Source organism: Tachysurus vachellii, chromosome 15, assembly GCF_030014155.1.
Source record: "Tachysurus vachellii isolate PV-2020 chromosome 15, HZAU_Pvac_v1, whole genome shotgun sequence".
NCBI classification, from domain to species: Eukaryota; Metazoa; Chordata; class Actinopteri; order Siluriformes; family Bagridae; genus Tachysurus; species Tachysurus vachellii.
The window spans coordinates 6,130,429-6,157,898 of NC_083474.1; the positions used below are offsets into that span (position 1 = coordinate 6,130,429).

The 27,470-nt window shown below is 38.1% G+C and overlaps 1 protein-coding gene across 1 annotated transcript; it reads left to right on the forward strand.

Annotated features, from left to right (window-relative positions):
- The first annotated feature begins 11,680 nt into the window (after positions 1–11,680).
- Positions 11,681–24,505, forward strand: zgc:113279 (uncharacterized protein LOC553749 homolog). Its single transcript, XM_060888655.1, has 10 exons — positions 11,681–12,098; positions 12,411–12,532; positions 12,626–12,647; positions 12,734–12,780; positions 12,876–13,456; positions 14,095–14,200; positions 18,820–18,966; positions 19,071–19,131; positions 20,511–20,674; positions 21,168–24,505. Exons 1-10 carry the CDS (start codon positions 11,852–11,854, stop codon positions 21,171–21,173), a joined length of 1,503 nt encoding a protein of 500 aa, XP_060744638.1. The 5' UTR covers positions 11,681–11,851; the 3' UTR covers positions 21,174–24,505.
- Positions 24,506–27,470: the final 2,965 nt, after the last annotated feature.

A 27,470-nucleotide genomic window follows, 5' to 3' on the forward strand; every position in this document is an offset into this window, starting at 1 on the left:
CTATCTAGAGCATGTGCCAGATCCCAAGTGTGGGTGAGTTTTCTGAATCCTCCATAAAACCTGTCAAATCACTTGCATTATTTTATTTATGATCTAAAAACTTCATATACAAATATTTTCAGATTTATAACAGCATTGAATCTTATAGAATCTTTAAATTCCTAGGTTTTTCAATAGGATTCTTTTCTTTTCTTTAGAACACAATGCTCCTTCCAGATATTCAGGAGAATTTTGTTACTTGGGTGTTGGGTTGTATAGGGTTTGCACCAAATTTTATGCATTGTCTGTAGACCAAGAGGCTCAGCTTTAGTTTAACCAAACCACAAATTCTTCCTTCAGAGGCTCCCAGATTTTCGAACATGACACACCTTTCTTAGAATTGACTTCATTATGATGACTCTGTCCCACAGAGACCATATCTGTGAAGAGCTGATGATATGGTTGATGCCTGCACAGGTTCTCCTATTTCAGCCAGTGAGATCCGTAACCCATTCTGCGTTGTAGCTGAGCACTTACAGTAGACAATTATCTGATTATTGTTCTTCATGGCTGACCACTTAGTTTGCATTCATACTTGCAGTGTCTGGATAGTGCCATCTTCTTTTTAGTTTGTAGACTGGATTTAACAGCTCTTATAAAAAGTTCATAGCTTTGCTGGTCTTGAATCCTCAATCTTGAACTTCAAAGCCTTCATCGTGTTCTACGGAGAATCTAATGTTTTGTAAACTCATCTGTACCCATCTCCTATATGCTTTGTAGCTTTTTTGTGAACCATGACTTCAGCATTCGTAAAAAAAAACAAAAAAACAACAACTAGGAAATCCTACAGAAGCAGCAATTCTGTGATCCTTAATATTTTTCCTAAAATATTTCTATTTGTTTTTCAAATTAGAAATTTTCAAATTGAATTTTGTTCATCGCTATATCACATTAACTCTAAAACATTTTGTAGTCTATCTAAAAGTATATGAGATCTATGATCATGACTATGCTGAAATCAGCCCCAGTATATCACATGACCCACTTATCCCCCACAAGGGTTTATTTATTTAAGTTTTTGTTTCTGTATGCCTCTTTCTAGCTTTTGTTTTTGTAATGTTTTGGAGTTGTCGAGCATGTGACGTGTAGTGTGCTCTAGTAGTCTGTATGTCTAACAGTTATACATGCAATTATATCATCTGATCCACATCTCAAAGCTGGTCTCTTATAAATGCTATTGTTACAGAGCTGATGCAACAGAACTGGGGAAATTCAGCCAGGACACAATGACCATCTGTGTCAACTGTATGTAGGGCTAGGTAAAAAAAAGGTAGGCTGAGTCGCACAAAACAAATCTTAACTCTACTAATTAGTACCAAAGAGTCTTTTTTCCCTGAATGTAGAGCCATGCTGCTCCATCATCCCTGAAGAATTTGAACGAAACCTTCCAAAACCAAACACAAACATACAGACAAAGGTTGGTGCTCTATGAGGTGAAATCAGCAAAAAAAATTACAGATTTACAGATTAGTTTCCTAATTTGTGCATGAAAATATTAGCTGCTATTGGTGTACGGACATCATTTTATTCAGTAGACCTGAAAGGGTCCTGAACGGTCACATACTGTACATTCAAGAGTCTCTGGCCACTGGAATCATTTGCCCATCTTTTCTCTTGCTGTGGCAAGAATCTTCTTTGTGGATAAGAAAGTCAAACTCTCTTCCTTTGCATCAACTTTTAAGGCCTGAATGCCATAACCGTCAAGAACAGTTACTCCCTGACACTCAAGTCCTCACCAAGCTGGACATGCGCAGAACCTTTTTGCCAGCTTGTGGTGGTGGTGGATGCCTCTGACCTCGGTGTGGGGGCCTTTCTGTCCCAAAGAACCCCCAAGGAAAACTGACCGACACCCCTGGGCATTCTTTTTCCAATGTCTCAGCCTGGCCAAGCAGGAGTATGCCATAGGGAAGTCGGAACTCCTGGCCATCAAGCTTGCTTTTGAGGAATGGTGCCACTGGTTGAGGGTGCTGAGCAACCTTCCCTTGTATGGACAGACTTTACCTTGTCCTATCGCCCTGGGTCCAAAAACAGTAAACCTCTTCTGGCAGTATGCTCCAGTAGAGGAGGAACCCATATTTGAACACATCCTCCCAGACTCTGTGATGGTCCGAGCACTTCACCTGGATCAAGAGGAATGTAAAGCAAGCTAATTTCAGGCTACCTGTCCCTGACAGATGTCCAGAGAGAAAACCAACCATCTATGATCTCAAGTCCTCCAATGGTGACACAGCTCCCACTTTTTCTGTCACCCCAGTGACCTCCGCACATTTTTGGTCCTCCAGCAGTGCTTCTGGTGGCCCTCCATCAGGAAGGACATCCAAGAATTTGTGGCAGCCTGTCCCACCTATGTCTAGCAGAAAATCCACAAGACTCCTCTGGCCAGGCTCTTTCACCCTCCTCTGGTCCCTACACAACTGTGGTTCAATATTTTGCCAGATATCATCTTCACCACCACCATCCTCTTGATTGTCAACTGGTTTTCTAAGGTAGCCCACATCATTCCCCTGCCCAAGCTACCGTCCATAAAGGAAACAGCTCAGCTCATGCTTCGGCACATTTTCCACCTGCATGGCTTACCTCACAACATTGTCTCAGACGAAGGTCCCAAGTTTACCTCTCATTTTTAGAGGGAGTTCTGCCAGCTCCTGGAGGTAACCATCAGCCTACCGTCTGGTTTCCACTACACAGTCCAATGGTGAACCAAGTAGTTCAACCCATAACTGGAGACAGGGCTCCACATCCTGTGTACCAAAGATCCAACATCCTGGTCATCCAACTTGGTGTGTTTAGAGCAGACATGGGCGAACTACGGCCCACGGGTCATATATGGCCCGTTGGGCTTTTTAATCCGGCCCGCCGAACTCGTCCACGTTATTATTAAATTAAATTTTATTATAAAGACACCACAATCATTTTACCTAGCTGTAATTCCCATCTTTCCCCAGCAGATGGCACACCCCGAAGACATTGACCCTTGATTGTGATGCATTATGGTTACTCTCTACTTCATTTTGTCGCCTTGCACTTTCAGCCCCTCAGTAAAAAATGAGCAGACCGAAGAAAAGAAAAGTAGACAGTGAGTGCCGAGTGTTCAATAAAGAGTGGACAACAAAATATTTTTTCACTGAAGTCCGATCAACAGCTGTATGTCTGATATGCCAAGAAACTGTAGCAGTTTTTAAAGAATACAACATCAGCTGTCATTTTGCCACAAAACATGCTAACTACGCTAGTAAACAGTCTCCACAAGAACGGGCTACAGCTCAGAGATTGACGGCTAATTTACAGACTCTGCAAAACCTTTTTCACAGACAAACTGTGATTCAAGAGTCAAGTACTAAGGCAAGTTTTTTGCTGGCATTCAAATTAGCAAAGGCCAGTAAGCCTTTCTCCAAAGGTGAATTTTTAAAAGAATGCATGGTTGAGGTTAGGGGGGCACGGTGGCTTAGTGGTTAGCACGTTCGCCTCACACCTCCAGGGTTGGGGGTTCGATTCCCGCTCTCCGCCTTGTGTGTGTGGAGTTTGCATGTTCTCCCTGTGCCTCAGGGGTTTCCTCCGGGTACTCCGGTTTCCTCCCCCGGTCCAAAGACATGCATGGTAGGTTGATTGGCATCTCTGGAAAATTGTCCGTAGTGTGTGATTGCGTGAGTGAATGAGAGTATGTGTGTGTGTGTGTGCGTGTGCCCTGCGATGGGTTGGCACTCCGTCGAGGGTGTATCCTGCCTTGATGCCCAATAATGCCTGAGATAGGCACAGGCTCCCCGTGACCCGAGGTAGTTCGGATAAGCGGTAGAAAATGAGTGAGTAAGTGGTTGAGGTTTTTACATTTAATTTATATTAGTTCACACAAACACACCAATCTCCTATTCTGGCCCGGCCCCTCTGTCAAATTTTAGAAACCATTGTGGCCCGCGAGTCAAAAAGTTTGCCCACCCCGGTTTAGAGTCCACCCACAATTCCCTACCCTTTTCCAAGATTCCTATGGTTACCAGCCACTGCTACTCCACTCAGAAGCTGGAGACTTCGGTCCCATTTACCTTAGCCCTGGTCAAGCAATGTTGACATGTCTGAAGAAAAGCCCGCTTGGTGCTACTCATATATATATCAAGTTACACCCACTGGGCCAACTGTAAATGCTGTCCAGCACATCCTTACCATGTCACGCAGAGAGTATGGCTATCCACAAGGGACCTGCTCCTAAAGATCACCTTCAGAAAGTGACCTTCAGAACACTTTGTTTTTTAATTCTACATATCTAAAATTCTCAAGCAGTTTGACATAAGCTCCCCAAAGTCCTATGGATTCACCCAACCTTTCATGTCTCCAGACTCAAACCGTGTCCAAGCCTGCTTACTGCTCTCTCATTACTATTCACCCTGCATCCTTCCCTGTTTTCATTAAAAATTCAATTTAATTTAAACTCTCGTCTGCATCCTGAATTTGAGTCCGAATCTGTCAACCCTGACATCTATTAACTCTAGATATTTCAATTTAATGTTGTAGAAGGGGGTTCTAACAGTATTAGGACCAGTTCTTGTAGTTATCTATGGTGAAAACATATCTTTTACTACTGAGGAAAGGTGAAAGATGTCATTTGAGAGTATAGAGGAATGTCACAGAGCAACAGCCAGATTTCATGTTAGGGGTATGTTTTGCTTCAGTTTTGATCCAATTCACAGTAGATGTCAGGCTAAAAAAAAAAAGTAACCACGGAACTCTCCCTAGACTTCAGAGATCAAATAGTGCTGCAACATAGTAATCTTCAATAAAAACCTCTAATATTCCCAGGAGCACAGTGAACCCCATTATTGTGAAATGAAATTCTTGAAGTGCCAGTATTCTTAATAGAGTTAGCCATCCAGCCAAACTCAGTAAGCTAGCAGGGTTAGCAAGGCCGTGGTTAAGAAGGTGACCAAAGTGAAGTGAAAGTGAAGCAACGTACGGCTAAGTACGGTGACCCATACTCAGAATTTGTTCTCTGCATTTAACCCATCCAAAGTGCACACACACAGCAGTGAACACACACACCGTGAACACACACCCAGAGCAGTGGGCAGCCCGGGGAGCAGTTGGGGGGTTCGGTGCCTTGCTCAAGGGCACCTCAGTCATGGCTAGGCCGAGACTCGAACCCACAACCTTAGGATTACGAGTCAGACTCTCTAACCATTAGGCCACGACTTGCCCCTACTCAAAGAACCCAATAACCACACTAACAGAGCATCCTGTACACCAATATTAAAACCCTTTGCAGGATTTGCAAAATAAATCATGTCTAAATAATTCCCACCTTTTAGGCACTTGCTTTTTTCTGGCCCAGGAAATATTTAGGAAATTTTAAATAAATAAAGACAAACATTAATAGAAACTAAAGAAGTAGAAAATCATTATAAAGCAAAAGCTATGTTACTTTCAGACTGACTGAAACAGAAAAGTGAATTATATTGAGGGAGTACAAGCAGCTACCCCAGACAGTGCACAGACAGTGGAAAATGCCCAAAACCAGACATGAACTAATGGGGTCATTATTTGGCCAAAAGAAATAGAGCGCATACACGAGACAAAATAATAAAAATGGGAATAAACATTTATTATGGTAAGATGCATGTAAGACGTCATCACCTCTTTTACAAGTAAGGCCTCACAGTGCACTGAGGTAGAGTTGGATATAGTATGATAAGCACACAATATAAAGAAAATGCATGAATATCATTATCATCAAAGAATATTAAAGAAGAGGACCAGAAAATAGATTTTATACAAGAAACATATATCAGGCCTACTCATGAAGCTTAATTAGCTTCAGAGTGAAATAAAGCTTTAGATTGAAATGAAGTAAAAGTTATAGACAAGCTGTGGGCTTCACAAAGTGGAGAAACTATGATATAAGGCAAAAGCCAGGGGAGAAAACATGTCCCTTTTTGGACATTAGCGGACACAAAGAGTGCGATGTGTGCTGAAATGTGATTGGGCATAGGCTAGATGAGGGGACATGCTGTAGAATTGATCTGACAAAGGCTGAAAAAAGGAACATGCATAAAATGTATATAAGGACACTGAAGTCCAGTATGACTTTGGTGCAATTTGGTTGATTATGCCACTTGTACCGCTGGTACCGGCTGTTTTTTTTTGCTGTCTCGCTTGACCATCAATAAACCAATCCTCATCTGAATCTAGTCATTTCTTTTAAGTTTTGTCATTGGTTCATTTATAGACAGATTGTGTGAGCTAGCCTGGTCCAATGCAAGTTGAAGAAGAAATTTTTATTCAAATGTTTATTGAAAAAAATAAATAAAATTTGATGGAATTAATTTTAATTTTAATTTTTAAAATTAATAGAAGAATTCCACAAGTCTCTGTTCCAGGCTCACAGCTCTTTTCACAATATATGCTACCTCTGGGTACAATTATTTCTAAACATGGCATTCCCTTCTGCACAATGCCGATGACATAGTGTTATACACAGCACACTCACCTCAAAGCCAAACGCCAAACACCAGCTTAAATCATGAGGAATGTGTTAAAGACCTTAGACACTTCATATTATGTAACTTCATCCCACTTGCTTCTGACAATACCAAAGTACTTTGACTTCGACCGCAGGCAGCTAGAAGTAAGCTTTCTGTATTTGCAGTAACTTTGGATGGTCTTTCAGTTAGATCATCAAGAAAGACTTTGGAGCTTGTTGACATCAGTCTTTCCTTTGATGCTAATGTAGATTGTTTTACAGGAATCACAGACAGTGGCTTTACAACTACATGGAAATCCCGGCTTCCCCTAATATGTTATTTAAATGCAGCATTTAAATATTAGTGTATATATTATTTATCGCTCTCAGTGAAATTCAATATTTTAATGAAGCAAGTGATGAAATATCGCAGTGTAATATCATGCTGTTTGTTCAGCTCCCACTGTTTTTGGCAGACAGTGCAGCCTGCATAAAATTCTCCTTTGAAGCCTCCAACACACCATTCAGCACTCATACACTCTGAGAAGCATCTCTGGGGCCCTCTGGAAGATTCAGTTCTAGTGTGTTTTAATAGGATATAAAATTAACCCTTGGTGGGCCATGGGTTTTAAACACTTTATTTTTGAGCTCCCTTTTTTTTCCCCTGAGATGCATTTCTGGATGTGAAAGGAAATATGGGCAGGTGAGGTTAAAAAAAAATTAATAATCAACATTTATTGTACAGTGCAATCTTTATTTGTCATTCATGGATGCATGACTTCTCTGTATAATGATTGGAAGAGTTCAAAAGGAAGATTCTGTTAACAACTGTTAATTGTGTTAATTTCCAAAATATGTTGTTTAGAAGTCTATGTAGCTAACTGATATCATTCTTCAGCTAGCACTTTTTTTTTGGTATGAAAGGGCAGTAAAATTTACAAAAAAATGATTGCTTGTCTTTATTCTTAGTCATAGATGTGGAATGTCTGGCATATACATAGACACATTTATCAGCCATAAATCCACCTGCCTAATATTGTGTAGGTCACTTTGTGCCTCAAAAACAGCTCTGACCTGTCAAGGCATGGACTTCACAAGAACTTTAAAGGTGTGCAGGTGGAATCTTGCACCAAGACACTAGCAGTTGTCCTGTAAGTTGGATGTGGGGATGGATGTGGGGCCTCCATGGATCAGACTTTTTTGTCCAGCACATCCCGCAGATGCACGATCAGGTTGAGATTTGGGGAATTTAAAGGTCAAGTCAAAACCAAGTAAAAAAAAACTCCTAGTCATGTTCCTCAAACAATTCCTCAACAGTTGTCATGAAGGGATGGACCAATATTTAAGTAGGTATAATGTGTCAGAGTAACATTCACTTAAATACGGGGACCCAAGCTTTCCCAGCAGAATTTTGCCTAGAGCTTTCCACTGTTTCCACTGACCTGATGTGCATCCTGGTGCCACCTATTCTCCAGGAAAGCATCAGACATGGCACCTGGCCATCCATATGATGTTAAAGAATGGTCCACAAATGCACCTGGCCACCTTCTCATTGCTCCATGGTTTAGTTCATATATCCATCCGCCTGCTGTAGGTGCTTTTGGTAGAAGATAGACGTCAGCATGGGCAACAAAACTTCATTTCAAGCTTCTTTTCTCTGACAACAACTTCTTTTGAAGCTGGGATATGCAAGGAGAAGAACTCCACTGTAATGTAACATCTATGTGACACAGAAAGGCTTTCTGCGCTTGGATTCCAAAGCCTTGAAATATATTTTTAAACACTGGAGGCCGCCGCTAACACTAAACAACACCGTATAATTAAAAGCAATGCCCATAGCCCATACTGTTTATCAAATTTAGTTCCTAAATTAGTTAAAGCAAATCTATTCACTAATATCTTCCAAACACAACATCTGAGCATGGTTTACAAAATATTTGCAGACCTCACACGCCCATCCTTGCAAAATCACCCAGCAAACAGACTGATTCCCAGACGGCCATCAGGTAAACATTACCACAGCATTCAATCTAGAGCCAGCAGGTTGAATAATAGTTTCTTCCTGTAGGCCATCAGGATCCTGAATACACTGCAATCCAGTCATTACTCCTTCTAACGCTTGTATACTCATGCCTCCACTACCACCCACACCCTTACTCCCACACACTGGTCACCTCACTGACAGCTCATTGACACTCATGGACAATTTCTTCACATGTTTCTGTCACTTGTGTCATGTTGTAATATTTCTATGGGCACCATTACCACTTCACTGCTGCTAAGGACAAGTTCTGGCTCTGTGCTATATGTATTTACAGTATACTGTATTAATCATTCTGTACCTATTACACACGACTCAAATCACTACATTTAATCAATACATTTTAATTCAAAATTTTATATGATTATAAAGGACTGACACTACAACTACACACAGCTTATTTATTTATTTAACAGTTATTTATCTACCTTTTGCACTCTTGTTCACATACGGTGACTGAATATATTATAATATTTACTGTTATGTTCTGTACTTTACCTACATACATACATATGAATGTATTCTGCATATTTTTAGATAGATTTTGTAACTTGAAACATGTTACAAATTATTAAATTTAATTATGAAATTATTTCACAGATTTCTGACCTCTTCAGATTACCCCCTGTCATATTTTAGTGTTTTTCCTCTTGATTTAACAAACCTGATTTGACTACTGTAGAGAAAACATTAAACTATTTTTGAAATAGAGGGGTATTCCAGGACTTGCTCTGGGAGCCTTTGACTTTTTTTTTAGTCCATCTGCTATTAGGCAATTTCATGCAGATTTATCTGGACTGTAAAACTTGTGAGGATTTGATCGAAGTGGGCTTGTAGATTTTTCTATTGAAATTATTACAGTTTATACGCATAGATAACCTTATTTACTGAACATGTTTCTCTCAAATAAATGTCCAGGAATTCATGCAAACATGTGGTTTGCAGCTTCAGTGGTGACTTAATGTTGACATCACTACCACGATCCCATTTGTTTAGTTTGCTGCCAGAAAGTTGCTTTGCAAAACAAAATTACTGAAAATTGTATTATTGAAAGCAGTAACTAATCATGAAAAAATAACAATCAGTTATGAGATGAATGATGCTGTTGTGAACCCTAACAAATTGCAATAAGGGATTCAATTCTGTTACATTAGGTTAATTCAAAGAGTGTCAATTCTGCTCCATTAGGATTTAATTTTTCCAAACTTTTTCTGCCATAATTAAAACAACATTCATTATACATGATAGGTGTTGGGTGTTTACATGTATTATATAATTATTTCTGTCATATTTTTAAGATCTATGGCTTACTTTATACCATGGTCTTTAAAGACATTTGGGATGATGGGCAGTGGCTAGCATTTGGAACATGGAATTTGAAATGTTTTTCCTATTCTTCATGTTGGTTTCCCTCCAAGGATCTCTGGTTCCATCACCCCAGGAAAAAAACAGACAATAAAATTGCATGAATAGGTGCGTGAATGATACCCTTGTATGGACTGGGATCCCAGTGGGCATGAATTCACTGCCTTGCTTGTAGTGTAACATTAATGCTCTGGATCGTCCTTGACCCTGATTAGGATAAAGCAGTTACACAAGCAGTTACATTCTACACAAAGCTGGGACACATGCTGCTTATACTGCTGTACCCAATTGCATGTTTAAAATGTTACTTCATAGAATTCACAGGATCAATAAGCCTTAAGCAATAAAACATCATTATATTGTATAACTAGTGTAGACTAAGCACAATAGAATACGTTAGGATGTTTGCCTAAATAACCTTAACATATATTTTAGTTCTTACAGCAATAAAAAAAACAAATAGTTTAAAAAAAAAATCATAATCAGACATTTCATTATCATAATCAAGTGTTAATTTATTCTAGACATCTACAATTATTATAATTAATGTGAAATTAGATCACAGTAAAAAAGAACTATGAAACGTCCATATATATATATATATATATATATATATATATATATATATATATATATATATATATATATATATATATATATAATTTATTTATTTTTTTTAAATCTCCAGAAGAAGGATAACAGGATTTATTGAAAAAAGTCAAAAATTATTTGAGCACAGTTCAATAAAAAATAAAATTATTATTTTGTAAAAGGAGTCAATCACATGTATACGTATATGCGTGATAAATATGTGTGATATGTGTTACATTTTTTACTGGAATGGTCATAAAAGTATTTCATTTCATGTAAATCATATCCACCACCAGGTGTCATGATATGACTTGTTTTAACCATTTCAGGCACCTAGCTTTTCTCTGACATGAAATAATAATAATTTTAAAAAAAATGATAAAAATAAGACAATGGCATATTTTATGCCAAGAACATATACATGTACTACGGTTAACGTTACAGTACTAACATATTATGATAACGTACTTTATTGACTAACTGTTTTGTGAGAGGTGGCAGCACTAATTCTAATTTATTCAAAAAATAAATAATTGCTTGATATTAATTAGTAAATAATAATAAAATGTTTAATTGGATATTAGAAAGTACAATCATATTATGCATCTATTCATATGATTTAGTATTCTACCAGCTTTAAAAGATCTGCCTGCTTTGTTCAATAATAATAATAATAATAATAATAATAATAATAATAATAATAATAATAATAAAAACAACACTACTTTGTTGGATTTACTTATACACATATGAATATACTGTTTCTTGATTCTGAGTTTGAATTAGGTTTCCTTCTTTCTACAGGCTTTAAATTAAATACTTTTACTTCGTTATTTTCAATTGTTCATAATTTTGGTATTGTTTTTATTTATTTAAAATGTTTGCCCCAATAAATGTCACAAACCGCCCAAGTGAATTAGCAGCAAGACAATGTGAGTTTTAAATTTGATGACACGTAAAATCTGAACTGATTAAACACTTTTAATTTTATTTTTAGCTGTTTGTTCTGAAATGTTTTTTCTCTATTAGTATATTGTCATGACAAGACAGGTTTTGTACCCTGCAGGCTGTTCAACATTCTTTTAGCTTTATATTTCAGTCACACCTTCACAAGCCATTTCAGGCAGGTACCAACCTCTCATAAAAATGTGGTTTTACTCTCTCTCTCTCTCTCTCTCTCTCTCTCTCACACACACACACACACACACACACACACACACGCAGAGAGTGGAGTACTCCAAACAATGGAGTAAGGAGGCCTTTGCGATATTTTGCATCTGATTTTTTTTTGCAAGCCTTTAAACATTTAAACAACTACTTAATGAAGGATATTCTTACATTTTCACTGCCTCAAAGAACACAAAACTTTTATGAACACTGTAAAGCTAAACATGGTAAGAAGTGGAGAGGAGAAGACGGGATATAAAATGATACCATTAGGTTGTGAGGAGAAGGAGAAAGAATATGGAGCCTGCGTATTCAACCATTCACCACTTCCCGGGGAAGTTGCATTGAACATGAACAGAACAAATTCACCAATATCAGCACTTACAGCACTAAATGTGGAACTGTGTAGCACCACTAAAATTACAGAGCAAACTTCGTCTTCTCAAAAAGGTGGGTAGAAATTTACGCTTTCCTCAGTGTGCCAGGGTCGTCTAGAATAAATTACTACAGTGCCTTTACTTTTGCTTGCTTGGTTATGGATACATCAGTCACTGCCGGGTTTATAAAATGGGAATGGAATGACGTGTTAGTTCAAGGTACGTATTTTTCACATATCTATCTAACTCTAACAACGGAACAAATGTTCTGTATTTGATTAGCCAACTTCTAATCACAAAAGGTCTGTCATATAACTTCACAAAAGGTCTTGCTGTTTTCCATTGACTTCATAAGACTGTTACTTATTAAGGTGTATCCTTTCAGGTACAAAGGCTCCGAAAACAAAAACTGATCGGACATACCTGGGTGTCAGAGTAAGAATGCCAGTAAAAGATATGCTCAAAAATATTCGCATAGCCAAGGGAATGGACCCCAAAGAAATGCAGGTATTAATAACCTCTTTAATTATTACATCATCATATAAACGTGAATGACATTCAGCTCACTTTACTGTACTTGTTTTGCAATTTTCTCTCTAGAAGAAAAACAAAGGATCAAAAGGTCAGAATAAATTCAGAGTTATATAATAAGTTAACACATTTTTCCATCTGAAGAATTTGTTTCTAATTGTCAAAATTCTTTTTTAGGGGATAAAAAGCGAGTAAATATAAGTAGTTGTCGGAGAAATGGGCCGGTAAGTAAATTCTTCACAAACTGTGATTATTGTGTTGTTTACAATATTGGTGTTCTCCTACTCTAGACAGTGCTTGATTTATATCTGTATTATAGAAAAACTGGCAAACAAAGAGTTTGGAAGAGCTTGCCATTATTGTGGAGGTGTTGGAAGAAGACCTTAAGGCTAGTACTTCCAGACAGTCAAGTAACCACCTGGTTACTTTCACCCCAGAGCTGGGAAACAAGTTCTGGTCTGAGAACGTACCTCAGCAAAAACATCTAGATGAACCACCTTCAACTCCAACCATTTGTTATGCAGCCACTAAAAAGTCCTCTATGCAGTCTGAGGAAATCTATGGCTCTGCATATAACCAGGCTGCAGCTCTCTTTGCAGACACTAAGGTCAAAACTAGCGGTGATGAGTCAGATAACTATATACACGGAAGGCAGCATGAAATGACCTGCTTTCCAAGTGACAGGAAAGTGCATGTCCCGTCCCCACAAGAAATCTATTTCAGCACCAAGATGGATTGGTGGGGTTCACCACACAAAAGAGGAAGTCTGTCATATTCATACTCAGAGCAGGAGCAGTGGAACAGCAAGATGCACTTTTGGACAGAATTGGAAAGAGAGGCACATGTATTAAGCAATATCTCCAGCCACGAGCTTCTTACTTATGACGAGAAGGGAAGAATGTAAGTTTGCCACCCTTAATAGTAATATTGTGTTTTCCAATTGGATTTAAAAGAGAAAAAAGGGCTACAGAATCGGATTTTACACAACTGCTCGCCAGCTATCAGCTTTTATTCTAGGAAATCTTACAAGACTGATATAAAATTGACTTGACAGATTTGTACTTTGTCTGTTTCATTTAATTCAGAATGATTTTGAATGGCGCATCGGCAAATATAAAGTAACGACAGAGATATTATTGCTTGTTCTTTAATGTGTAACCAACTTCCAGATCCTGATGAGTAACAACAAGAAGATAACACATACTTACTTCAGTTTATGTTCCCTGAACAATCTCACTCCTAAAGCATAACAACAAGCCATACATACTGATCCTTCCTTTATATTAAGCTTTCGTTACATAAATTTGCAGTGACAGTATGCTTGGTTGTACACTGTACACATGCACATATAAAGAGTGAGTTCTAATGACTAAAGCTCAAGTCACGGCACAAAGATCACATTTCCACATCTACTTAAAAAGTGCCAAACATTTATTTCATTCAGAATGACTGATTTTTCATGGACTATTATTGCCATTCAGTGAATCACGCAATACCAGAATAATATTTTCAATGTTGTGTATACTTTTTCTACACAGACTCCTCCACCGAGCTGTTGATGAGGGAAAACAATCTCTTGTGTATGTTGTTGCCAGACGGATGGCAGCTTTAAACAAACTGGACAGCAAAGATGCAGAGGGAAGGGTAATGTTATGACACACAACAAACTCATACACACTCTGTAAGGACTCTCATATATACCGACACACAAACTTATATGGCTTTTGCAACTGTATTTATTAATTAGATGCATTTATTCATTTTAAACAACCAAATTTGGACAAGGGCAAAGACGGTTTTGATGATTATGGTAGTTTTAAATAGTACCCTATCCCAAACTAAATGCAGTCATAAATATAACTGCACAACACAGTTTATTTTTACTAGTTAGTACATTCTTGCCACATGTAGAACAGCTAGAAAGCTAATCAGCTTGTCTGTTTTTTGGAACAAAAATGTAGCTAGATTATATGTTAGCAGGCAGCACAGTGATGCAATCGGTAGCACTGCTGACACTGAGCTTGGGTTACTCTCTGTGTAAAGTTTTGTGTGATCTCTCAGTGTCTCTGTTGGTTTTCTCTGGGGTTTTATTCCTATTTATATTTACAGCATTTGGAAGACACCCCTAGCCAGAGCTTTCATTTATCTCGTTTATACAACTGAGCATTTGAAGGTTAATAGCCATGATCAAGGCCTCAGTAGTGGTAAACCGGTGCTCATGGGATCAGTAGGGCAACATTTTCACCTATGAGCTACCACTTCCCAGCCCCCAAAAACAAGCAAGTATGTGAACTGACTAAAACATGCTAACCCTACTGTACAGTACATGCAAATTGTTGTGAATGTGTGTACACGGTTCTCTGGCATAGATGGATGTCCTTTCCAGGGTGCGTTCTACATCGTTCCCATTGTTCCCCACATAGCCCTGACCAGGATTAAGTGGTTGCTAATGATGATCAAATGATTCATCTTATATATATATTTTTATGCCAACATTCAGAAACCAGGTGGAAGGAAAATAGTATACTATACTCTATATTCCAGTAACATTTAGGAAGACCTTTAATAACTTAAAGTATACCTTTTCAGTAAGAGTTTATCTGTCTCTCAAGTTGTTATGGAGAAATACTGACCGACTTTGTATTTATACAACATTGGTGCAGTTCATTCATTTCTAAAGGCTTTCATTTATGCACATACTGTATTTTTTCAATAATTATCAGTGAATGGTACTTCTATGCTACTTTGATCGCTCTGCATTCTGCACCCAGTTTAGTTGACATTTTGTATTCGTCTGGATGCACGAGTGCCCCACAAATATCTGACAGCTGTCTGCCAGAGCATTGCAGCCTGTCCTTGACAGTTATATCTCTAGACACTAGGATCTCTGTATTCCAGTTCATATCAACTGCTCCGATTACATAATGTCCCAGTGACATACCCATTTTCAATTTCAATTTTTGTTTAAAATGGAGATACATTTCTTTTCCTATTCCTCTCAAACACTTAATCTAAAACACTTGGCAATATTTGATCTTTTGTTATCCCACTTTTTCTCAACTGTTTCCTAACTAGACAATAATGTCCTAAGTCACAATTACATTAATCCATACTAAATGTTGATCTTGCCCCTTCTTCCTCTAAGAACTTCCTCTGTCCTGCTGTACTGAAGTGTACAAATGATAGGATTCCTTTCTCCTAACATATTGTTGCTGCAATTATTAATTATTTACATTGTCTCCAAACAACCATTCCTTATAAAAGTCCAAACTTCTTCACATTTTCACAGTTCTCATAGTAATTTTGGTCTACAATCCACATTCAATAACTGATGGTCTGATATCTTCTGTATTCCAGTGTCTTTCACTTCACCCCTTGGACTAGGGGTACAGTATCTCACAGAAGTGAGTACACTCCTCACATTTTTGCAAATATTTTATTATATCGTGTCATGTGACAACACTGAAGAAATGACATTTTGCTGCAATGTAAAATAGTGAGTGTACAGCTTGTATAACAGTGTAAATTTGATGTCCCCTCAAAATAACTCAATACACAACCATTAATTTCTTATCCACTGGCCACAAAAGGGAGTACACTATTAAGTGTAAATGTCCAAATTGGGCCCAATTAGCCATTTTCTCTCCCCGGTGTCAAGGTCTCAGGTGTGAATGGGGAGCAGGGGTGTTAAATTTTGTGTTATCGCTCTCACTCTCTCATACTGGTCACTGGAAGAACAACATGGCACCTAATGGCAAAGAACTCACTGAGGATCTGAATAAAAGAATTGTTGCTCTAAGTAGGCTATAAGCACGGTGGTCAATACCATACAGCGGTTTAACAGGACTGGTTCCACTAAGAACTGGCCTTGCCATGCACGTGTTCAGTGTCAAGTTCAGTGCACGTGGTCAGTGTCATATCCAGAGGTTGTGTTTGGGAAATAGACATATGAATGCTGCCAGCATTGCTGCAGAGGTTGAAGGGATGGGGGGTCAGCCTGTCAGTGCTCAGACCATACACCGCACGCTGCATCAAATTGCTCTGCATGGCTGTTGTACCAGAAGGAAGCCTCTTCTAAAGATGATACAAGAAAGCCTGCAAACAGTTTGCTGAAGACAAGCAGACTAAGGACATGGATTACTGAAACTTGTCCTGAGGTCTGATGAGACCAAGATAAACGTATTTGGTTTGGATGGTGTCAAGGTGAGGAGTACAATGACAAGTGTGTCTTGAAACATTCAAGAATGGGGGTGAGTGTGTCATGGTCTGGGGCTGTATAAGTGCTGCTGACACTGCGGAGCTACAGTTCACTGAGGGAACTATGAATGCCAACATGTACTGTGACATACTGAAGCAGAGCATGATCCCCTCCGTTTGAGAGACTGGGCCGCAGGGCAGTATTCCAACATGATAACGTTGGAACGATAAGCATGTCTCCAGACCTAAACCCTATTAAGTATCTGTGGGGCATCCTCAAACGGAAGGTGGAGTGCAGGGTCTCTAACATCCACCAGCTCCGTGATTTCATGACTCCATGTCATGATTCACATGTCATGTGAAAAAGGACTCCAGTGCCAACCTGTGATGCTCTGGTGAACTCCATGCCCAAGAGGGTTAAAGCAGTGCTGGAAAATAATAAAGGCCACACAAAATATTGACACTTTGGGCAACAAAGAGCAACAATTCTTTTATTCAGATCCTCAGTGAGTTCTTTGCCATTAGGTGCCATGTTGTTCTTCCAGTGACCAGTATGAGAGAGTGAGAGCGATAACACCAAATTTAACACCCCTGCTCCCCATTCACACCTGAGACCTTGACACCGGGGGGAGAAAATGGCTAATTGGGCCCAATTTGGACATTTACACTTAGGGCTGTACTCACTTTTGTGGGGAAGCGGTTTGTGGCTGTGTGTTGAGCTATTTTGAGGGGACAGCAAATTTAAACTGTTATACAAGCTGTAATCTCACTATTTTACATTGTAGAACAGTGTCATTTCTTCAGTGTTATTACATAAAAAGGTATTATAAAATATTTACAAAAATGTGAGGGGTGTACTCACTTCTCTGAGATACTGTATATTGAAACTTTTAGCCTTCGTTCAGCATTTGATCATTTGGCAGTCCCATCATGGTTTCAATTCATTAACTATGTACTTAAAATAGCTTAAATAGTACTTTAAAATAGCTTATGTAACTTAAAATAGACCAAAACTATAACATTCAAATTTTATTTGTTATATACAGTTCACCAACACTATTACCACATGCAATGAAATGCTTTTTGTCTGTCCTCAAAAATAGAGTTACAATAAAAACGGAAACAGAATTATCTGTTCAGGCAAAAGGAAAATGTTTCTGAATAAAATGCAGATGTCTATTCTTGTGTGCAAATACCCATCAGCAAGAAACAAGCGATCTCCTGCTTGCTAACTACTTTGCTAGTTTACAGTATGTTAGCTAGTGAGGGAATAAGGATGCCTATGTATACTGCCACTTAATGTATTTATCTATAAAATAGAAATCTGAAAAAACATTATAAACTGTAAATTTTGCTTTAGAGTTAATACTATGCAGAGCTGTGAAACATGGTTGAAACAGTCTTGGAAAAAGAAATCACACCCTCCTTCACTTGTGTTTTTATTCATCAGGGCCAATTATTATCGGCAGTTTCGATAAACAAACAAATAATCGTACAGTAGTTGATAACAGATCAGTAATTTTTTTCCAACTTTCAGAAAACAGGTGTCTATATCCTATAGTCATAGAAGTGCCTTTAATACCAACTTGAAGTACAGTAAATGTTTTCTGAAGGATTTCTTTTTTTGCTTCAGTTTATTGACGTTTGAGGGCATTTGTTTATGTGCAGCTCACTTAAGATCCACAGTGGGTTTGAAGCCTGGATTTTTCCATTCCAACACCTTGAATTTCACCTTCCTCAGTCATTCAGATGTTAATTTGCTGGTGTTCTTGGTATCGCTGTCCTGTTGCATGACACGATTTTGGCCTAAATTCTGGCATAAAGTCAAGTTCACCATTGTGTCTGTGACTGCCAGATGTCTCAATACTGTCTCAGTCTCCATTTAACCTGGTTCTTGATATCCTGACTGATGCTCATGGTAGCCATGGTACTTACTTCTGGAAGTGAACATGAGTCAACATGGGCACTCTGACCAGTGGTTTTCATATTATAGCTGATAGAGTTACATATTATAGATATATGCCATTATCCTCATCATATAACTTATATTATATCTCTCTTTGTAGACTTCTCTCCATTTAGCTGTGCAGAAGAATCACCCCCTGATAGTTGCTGATTTGATTTCCCTTGGTGCAAACATCAATGAAAGGGATAAATGTGGAAAAACATGCCTCCATCTCTGTGCAGAAAATGGATACGTCAGAGTTTTAGAGGTAAATCATTTGCATAAAGATATAAGTACACAAATCTTTAATGTCATGACTGTGTTATTTTTGCCAACACAGATTCATTCAGTGACCGTCTTTACTTTTAACAGGTTCTGAAAAGCTGCATGAAAAATGGAACATATATAGATTTGGAAGCAAAAGATATGAACGGTATGTTTTAATCGCTTTCTTCATAAAGGTTTAATCAAAAGCTTCATTAAAGGTGGGGTCTCCGATTTTTGAAAGCCAATGTTGACATTTGAAATCACCAAAACAAACACGCCCCTAACCCAAATGGGTCCCACCCCTGTACTGATAGCTCCGCCCACACATACATACGTAACCCAGGCAACTAATGGAAAGAAATGTGTCTTTATCATAGCTGAAGTGAAGAACGATACGATTGCAGATAAACAAACAAGCAAAAATGACACACAAGCATAATCATGCAAAGGACAGCATATATTAGTTCTGTGTAACAAAACAAAACCAACGTTATTCACCTATCGAGAAGGAAAAAAGCGCCTCGGCGTCTTAAGTAAAGTTGAATTTCCCCGAGTCAATAACTCCTGAGCTAAACGCTGTTACTACACAAAACACAGTTGTAGCTGCGTCTCTACATTACTACGATAGAAAAGAGGTGTTATTTGTGTAGTAACAGCGTTTAGCTCAGGAGTTATTGACTCAGGAAACTCCAATCTGTGAATATGTGCCAACTTCCTGCTCCTTCAGTTCTCTCCAGCGCTGGAAAGCTGATCCTGTATTAACACGTCCTACTTCTTGCCTTATCGTAAGTCTTTCTTTGCTTTCTTTCTTTGTTTTTATCTTCCATGTCAATGTTAAAACCGCTTTCTGCTAATGTCACACATGCGCACTGAACACTCTCTCCGCCCATATTGACAAGACACGCCCCTTTCTGCTCATTGGCTACACGTTTGTTTTGATTTTTGTTTATTATTACTCAGTTTTCTGAAGCATTTCTCAAAAATCGGAGACCCTGCCTTTAAGAATAGCCAGCCTGCACTGGATAAGGAATATTTCTTCACAGAGGATAGTTAATGTTAGTCCCGTATCTATTAGTCCCGTATAGTCCCGTATCTGTTGCCAGAACATTTACATGATCATGTTCCACCCATCCAGGGAATCTGCTCATACATGAAGATTGCTATTACGAAAAGTAATTGTCAACTGCACATACAAATATTATTGCTCATGTTTTGGGAAAACTACCTTTGTTCTGGTACAATAATTTAACATTTTATTGCTTAGCCGTTTAGCAGTAACTCATGGAAAGTGAGTACAATTAAGATTTTTCTGATTATAAAGTATTCAAAGGTAATAAAATAGAATAAAATGTGTGCTGTGTGCCATGCTCCTAGCATACAATTTTTGGTTTTCTTCCTTGAGTCTATGTTTTCCTTCATTAAGCAAAATTTAAATTCAGGAATCAGCATGTTAAGTACATATAAGTTAAGTTAAGCATGTTAAGTTACATATAAATTAAGTACACATAAGTGTTAAGTACATATGTGATTTTTCGTCTTGTTCAGGGCTCAGCGCACTGCAGCTTGCGTCGGTAGCTTTAAAGAGCATAGTGGGTGATATGGAGAAAGGTTTGACAGTGAGCCAAACCAGAGTGCATTCCATGCGTAAGGAGCAAATGATGGAAACCCTCAAGTGCCTCCTGCAGATGGAATGTAACCTGCAATGCCTGGTAAGAGTGGCAGTTGGACACGTGAATCATACGATTGACAAAGTCAATAATTACATTGTTGTGACAGTTCTTGTGAATTTCCTGCTTAGCTAAAAATAACACACCTTACTCTCACAAACCAAGAGGTTCTCATCAGTGGATATCAAAAATGTGAATCAATTGTGGTTGTATTTTTTTTTTTAAATCAAAAATCATTAGTAAAAGTTACTAGAAAATTAACCAAAAGCTTTGCTGTGGCAGAATTAACACACAACATATAATTCTATCTCTTTAATCTCTTGACTGGATAATTTTTCCTGAAACCATATTACTTTGTTACTTGGTAAATGATACTCAGGAGACATTATAAAACATTTCAACACTTAAAACTTTGTTTACTGATTCACTGATGACATATGTGCTAGGATTAGAAGGAAGAGAAAAAGAAAGGCTTGCTTATCTAAAACACTCATCAACCTTTTTGTATGTTATCTTGTTCTTTTATCCTGAACAGACCTGAAGAAATTGAGAGTCACTGCTTGGGATCATCCTGTTCTCCTGTTCAATTAAAAGTGGTTTGTCCGGATACACAACTACTTCGACCAGGAATTACGGGTATTGGTGAAACAACGCAGTGCTGTTACCTGGCGGTAAATGTTTTTGGGTGAATACAAGTTTTAACCTGCTGAAATGCCGTTTTATCACGGCATGGTTAAAACTATGTATTATGCAACCAGTTGGTGTTATTGTGACAAGGGGTCCTTCGGATCCTTTTAGTTAGTTAATAACATAAATGGTTGTGAGTCAGCTGGTTTCTGTGAAACTTCCACCGTTTGCTATGTTTAAATAGCAAAACAGTTTTAAATCATGGTATGAAGTAAATTAGAAGTCTTTTTGTTTCCACTTTATTAGGTTAAGGTTTTTTAAAATTGTGCTCTACGAGCAACAATCAGAAATATGTGTTAATATGTGTTTATTTTACATTTACAGCATTTTAGCAGACACCATTATCCAAAGCAACTTATATATATATATATAAAACTGAGCACTTGAGGGTTAAGGGCCTTTCTCAGGGTCCCTACAGAGGTTGCTTAGTGGACCTGGGATTCAAATTTATAAACGATTGGTAGACCAACAGCTTAAACACTAGGCTACCACATCCCACATCTACGAAAATGCCATAAATGTAAAAATATATATATATACATACAGATATATATATTAATATAGGTTTATTGGAATATTTTATCATGTAATGTTTTCGTATGTTGCTAAGTTCTACTAACAAAACAATTGTGAATCCTTGCTTTAAATATTATATAATAAATGATACATGGTAAAATAATACATAAGCTTACAAATACATGTAGCACCTGATACTGAACTGTGTAATTTAGGGATTTGTAATGACTGGGAATGTCTTGGGAATTGTTGGCTTTGTAGTCTTGGATATACATGATGGATTTTTGAGAACTACGTAACACAGTATACATACTTAAAACAGCATTTCTATATTAGAGTGATTTTTTAAAAAAAATAAGCCGTTTTGTCAAAATTACTAGGATAGCTACTGTAGTGAAAAATGACCTGGAGCAAAGTAAATGTGACTCTTCACGTGTGCGCACACACATACACAAACACAAACACATTGTAGAAAACCTGTACACCTATTAAGGGTGGCAGTTGGCTAAGTGAGTTTGAGAAATCCTGGATTATGTGTAGTCCTTGTGCATTCCTTTGTTGGCTAAAAAAACAAAGTACCTTACTCTCACAAACCAAGATGTTCTCATTAGTGAATATCAAAAATGTGAATCAATCTCATCACTATACTCATTAATGATTTTCAAAGGTCTGAACTTAATTATATTAGTTAGAGTATGCTAAGTATAAAATTAAGTGGAAACAGATGATTCGCTGTGGCGACCCCTAATGGGAAAACCCGAACGTAGAAGAAGAATTTCTAATATTTCTAATTTCTAATATATATTCTAATATTTCTAATTCTAATGTGGCAGCAAAGCAAATAAATAATCCAGACACCGGTCAAAAGCTTCAGTTAATGTTCATATGAAACATTAAAATGGGGAAAAGTGTCACTTTCATGGTCTGTTGAAGTTAGAAGTTAGTTGGAATTTTTACACACCATAGTCTTTTCGTGTTTACAGTTCTGTGGGTTGATGTGCTTTGATAAGTGAGGACAGATGAGAAGAGCCGGTAAGCTGACAAGAAGGAAAAGTAACTAAAATAATCACTCTACAGCTGTGGGGAGCAGAAAAATATCTCAGCATGCACAAAACATGGACACTTAAGTTGATCGGCTTCAACTGCAAAATTTGCCAACAGCGTACATTGAAGATTAAAAAGAAATTCAGCTAGTCTTTTTACAGCCTTCATGTGGCCAGTTTTGGTGAACTTGTACCCAAGATAGCTTCAGACTCTTGTTCATGAATAACAGGGGTGGAACCTGATGTGGTCTTCTGTTGTTGAAGCTTATCCACCTCAAGGTCTGATGTGCTGTGCATTCGTGATGCTTTTCTGCACACTTGTGAAAGAGTGATTATTTGAGTTGCTATTGTTTTCCTGTCTATACTCAGTCTGGGAATCATTCTGCTCTGACCTTTCTTATCAACGAGGTTTTTGATGCCTGCAGACCCTCTGCTCACCAGATGTTTTTTATATTTCATACCATTTTGTATAAACTCTAGAGACTGCTGTTGGTGAAAATCCCAAGAGATCAACAGTTTCTGCACTAACAACCATACCACAGTTAAAGTCAAAGAGATCACGCATTATATAATGTTATGAGGATGTAAATATTAACCGAAGCTGTTGACCTGTTTTGGCACGATTTTATGCATTTTTTTCTAAAATCTGCCACATGATCGTCTGATTGGATAACTGCATAAATGAGTACATTCCTGTTAAAGTGCCCTGTTTAAATAAAATTATTTTCAGTAGCTGCTGTATCAGGTCAGATTCATGGTAAACACTGAGCCAAATCCAGGAACACTGGTTATGAGTGGATGAGCGTATAAGATGGGACAGAAATCCGTCACTGTGTACACACATACCTTCATACTGTACCAATGCAAGTTATATTAGTCAAAAGACCTATACATAATTGTAAAAGAAAAGGGTTCCTCTAAGGTTATTTGGATAGTTCACTGTTCTTTGTTCTTTGTAATGTTCCTCATCTGGGTGACACTGGAGAGTGCGATTATAAATAATTCCCCTTCTATTACTGTGCACTTGTGTACCCAAGAGCTTTTTAGCAACTTATAATTAGCATCAGTGTAATTTCTGAATTCAATATAGTTTTGACTATAGTGCCTTCCCTAAAGCCATGAAATGTTCACTGACTGAGACCTGGCAACAGTGGTTCAAAGCCACTGCCATGGTCTACAAATGGACTGCTTACTGTCACTCTTCCTAATTAAACTGATTAGCTGAATTCTGTGTTTTGGGACCAGGGAAAACTCTACAATGTGTAGGACCATCATTTTAAAATGATATGTTAAAAATGTATCTGTATTTTTTCATGCTTTTTAACATTTAAAATATGTAATCAGTAATATCAATACACCGTTCAAATATTCACCAGTCAGTAATTTAAGGGAGAAAATACAATTGGTTCTGAAGTGGGTTTTTTTGTTGACCAAGTTGGGAACGGGTGTTTTTCTTATTTGACCTATCATGTCTTTAGACTTGCTTTAATGAAATTGTAGATCATTTGTGGTTGTTTTGTGTAGTATGTGGTATTATTTAATGGTGTCATATACATGCTTTATCTTTTCTTACTATTAATGATTTGTACATGTGTTGAAGTACAAATAAAGTAATCAAATCATAAAATAGGTGTGTTTTATAAAATTACATTGTTAGACATGTGAATTGGTCATGGGAGCTCTGCAATTACACACACCCTCAGCGACACACCATGCTAGAGCTCATAGTATTTGATTGTGAGTCAGGCAAACCAGTCTTATAAAGGCAAACAAAGCGACCACATGTAACTGACTACGTCTGCATTGTTGCCAAACAGGTTTGGCTCCGTTTTGAAAAGCACAAGCAGGTACATATTGAGACTGTATGTTTGGACTTTTTTTTTTTAGGTTGTAGTGTGTGGCTTTGCACGCCATGATCTTTTAAACGGTTGTCACGAACATATCTGGGTGAGTTGTTGAGTGAGTTTCCAACAGATTAATTCGACGTGAAGATTGCAGAAAGGCTGTTGCATTGTAGCATTCAATTTCCCCATAAATAATTCTAAACTGTTTGATTCAAAATGAGGTACAACGGTGCTGAAAGCACTGTTTGTGTTCCCGTAACACAATTTTACTCTGTCCTTGTCATGTAAATGTTGTGTTAGCCCTGCTCTAACACACTAATAGCCCCTCCTGAAGTGGAAATGGTGGTGAGCAGGAAACAAGAAAATGTGTAAGGGGGAAAAGAGGGTTCTCCAGCACATGGACTGGTAACCTGTTCTTTTCTGATGTTGTTTACGTGACATATCGTTTATTTGAGTGCCACCTGCAGGTTCTCCTTCATTCTTCAGAACAATACTGTTCTGCTGATAATGAGTTCTACAAATCATTTAGACATTTACAGAATGTGTACATTCACAAATATTAAAAGCAGGTTTCAGGAACTTGGACAGTTCCTTGCCAGTCCACCAGGGGGGCTGGAAGATGTTTTCTCATCTCCCACCTTATTGTTTCTATGTGGGCGATGCTACGCCCTTACCTGTTCTATGTTCCCGGCATCTCACCTGTTTCTTGTTTACCTTGATTGGATGTGTTATATATTCCTATCATGTGCTCTTTGTTTTTGTGAGTCATTGTTAACATAAGATGCCATAAGATGCCGCAATGTCCAGGTTAAGTTTTGTTTATTACATAGGGTTCCATATCATAGTTAAGTTTATGTTTTATGTAAAATGTAAGTTTTGTTTTGATTTCGTTTGATTTTTCATGTCGACTGGAATTTTTTTTTTGGTAGATTGATGTTTTTTGATCTAACAAGAAAGAAGTCCAGTTGACTTTTAGATATGCACATTGCAATATGAAAAAATCAAACCAAATTATATCTGAATATAATCTACAGTATCTCACAGAAGTGAATACACCCCTCACATTTTTGTGAACAGTGTAAATTTGCTGTCCCTTCAAAATAATTCAACACAGCCAATAATGTCTAAACCACTGGCCACGAAAGTGAGTACACCCCTAAGTGTAAATGTCCAAATTGGGCCCAATTAGCCATTTTCTCTCCCCGGTGTGTCATGTGACTCATTAGTGTTACAAGGTCTCGGGTATGAATGGGGAGCAGGGGTGTTAAATTTGGTGTTATCACTCTCACTGTCTCATACTGGTCACTGGAAGTTCAACATGGCATCTCATGGCTGAGAACTGATCTGAAAAAAAGAATTGTTACTCTACGTAGGTTATAAGAAGATTGCCAAGACCCTGAAACTGAGCTGCAGCATGGTGGCCAAGACCATACAGTGGTTTAACAGGACAGATTCCACTCAGAACAGGCCTCGCCGTGGTCGACCAAAGAAGTTCATTGCACGTGGTCAGCGTCAACCAGGTGAGGAGTACAAAGTCAAGTGTGTCTTGCCTACAGTCAAGCATGGTGGTGGGAGTGTCATGGTCTGGCGCTGAATGAACCATGAATGCCAACATGTACTGTGACCTACTGAAGCCACGGAGCCTGGGCCACAGGGCAGTATTCCAAAATGATTATGACCCCAAACACACCTCCAAGACAACCACTGCCTTGCTAAGAAGCTGAGGGTAAAGGTGATAGACTGGCCAAGTATGTCTCCAGACCTAAACTCTATTGAGCATCTGTGGGGCGTCCTCAAACTGAAGGTAGAGTAGCGTAAGGTCTCTAACATCCACCAGCTCCATGATGACATCATGGAGTAGTGGAAAAGGACTCCAGTGGCAACCTGTGACACTTTGGTGAACTCCATGTCCAAGAGGGTTAAAGCCGTGCTGGAAAATAATAAAGGCCACACAAAATATTGACATTTTGTGCCCAATTTGGACATTTTCACTTAGGGGTGTACTCACATTTGTGGCCAGTAGTTTAGACTTTAATGACTGTGTGTTGAGTTATTTTGAGGGGACATCAAATTTACACTGTTATACAAGCTGTACACTGTACAGTGTTGTCACATGAAAAGATATAACAATATATTTACAGAAATGTGAGGGGTGTATTCACTTCTGTGAGATACTGTATATGTAAAAAAAAAAAAAAGAAAAGAATAATACACACAATGGATTACATTCCAACCATTCTCTACAGTTCTTATCCTACTGGGGAACCTGGAGTCTATCCCAAGAGACTTGGGGCACAAGGCATGGTACACCCAGGATAGGGTGACAGTCAAATGCAGGGTACTATCGCACGCACAATACAGACAATTTAGAGATGCCAGTCAGCCTACAATCAGCCTACAGTGAATGACTGGAAACCCCTGAAGCAAAAGGAGAGCATGGATACTCCACACAGAAACTTAATTTCTTATAACTACTGTATGTAAATAATAATACCAGGAAGAATATAATCTTTACACATTATAAGGCTCCATCACACAATACAAACAATTTAGAGCTGACTTTGACTTTGGACTGAGGGAGGAAAGCCCTAATCCATGGAGACTACATGCAAATCCCGTGCACTCAGGGTAAAGGCAAGAATCAAACCCCAAACCTGAAGGTGAGATGCAGACATACCAGTAAGCCACCATGCCATCTATATATGTATTATATATATAAGAAAAAGGTTTAAAATATTATACAAATGG

Excerpts from the sequence above, each read along its gene's own strand:
- zgc:113279 (XM_060888655.1), top strand. The coding sequence starts at position 11,852 with ATGAACACTGTAAAGCTAAACATGGTAAGAAGTGGAGAGGAGAAGACG. Across the intron at positions 18,967-19,070 it reads GATACGTCAGAGTTTTAGAG|GTTCTGAAAAGCTGCATGAA; the intron begins GTAAATCATTTG and ends TACTTTTAACAG. Across the intron at positions 19,132-20,510 it reads GGAAGCAAAAGATATGAACG|GGCTCAGCGCACTGCAGCTT; the intron begins GTATGTTTTAAT and ends CGTCTTGTTCAG.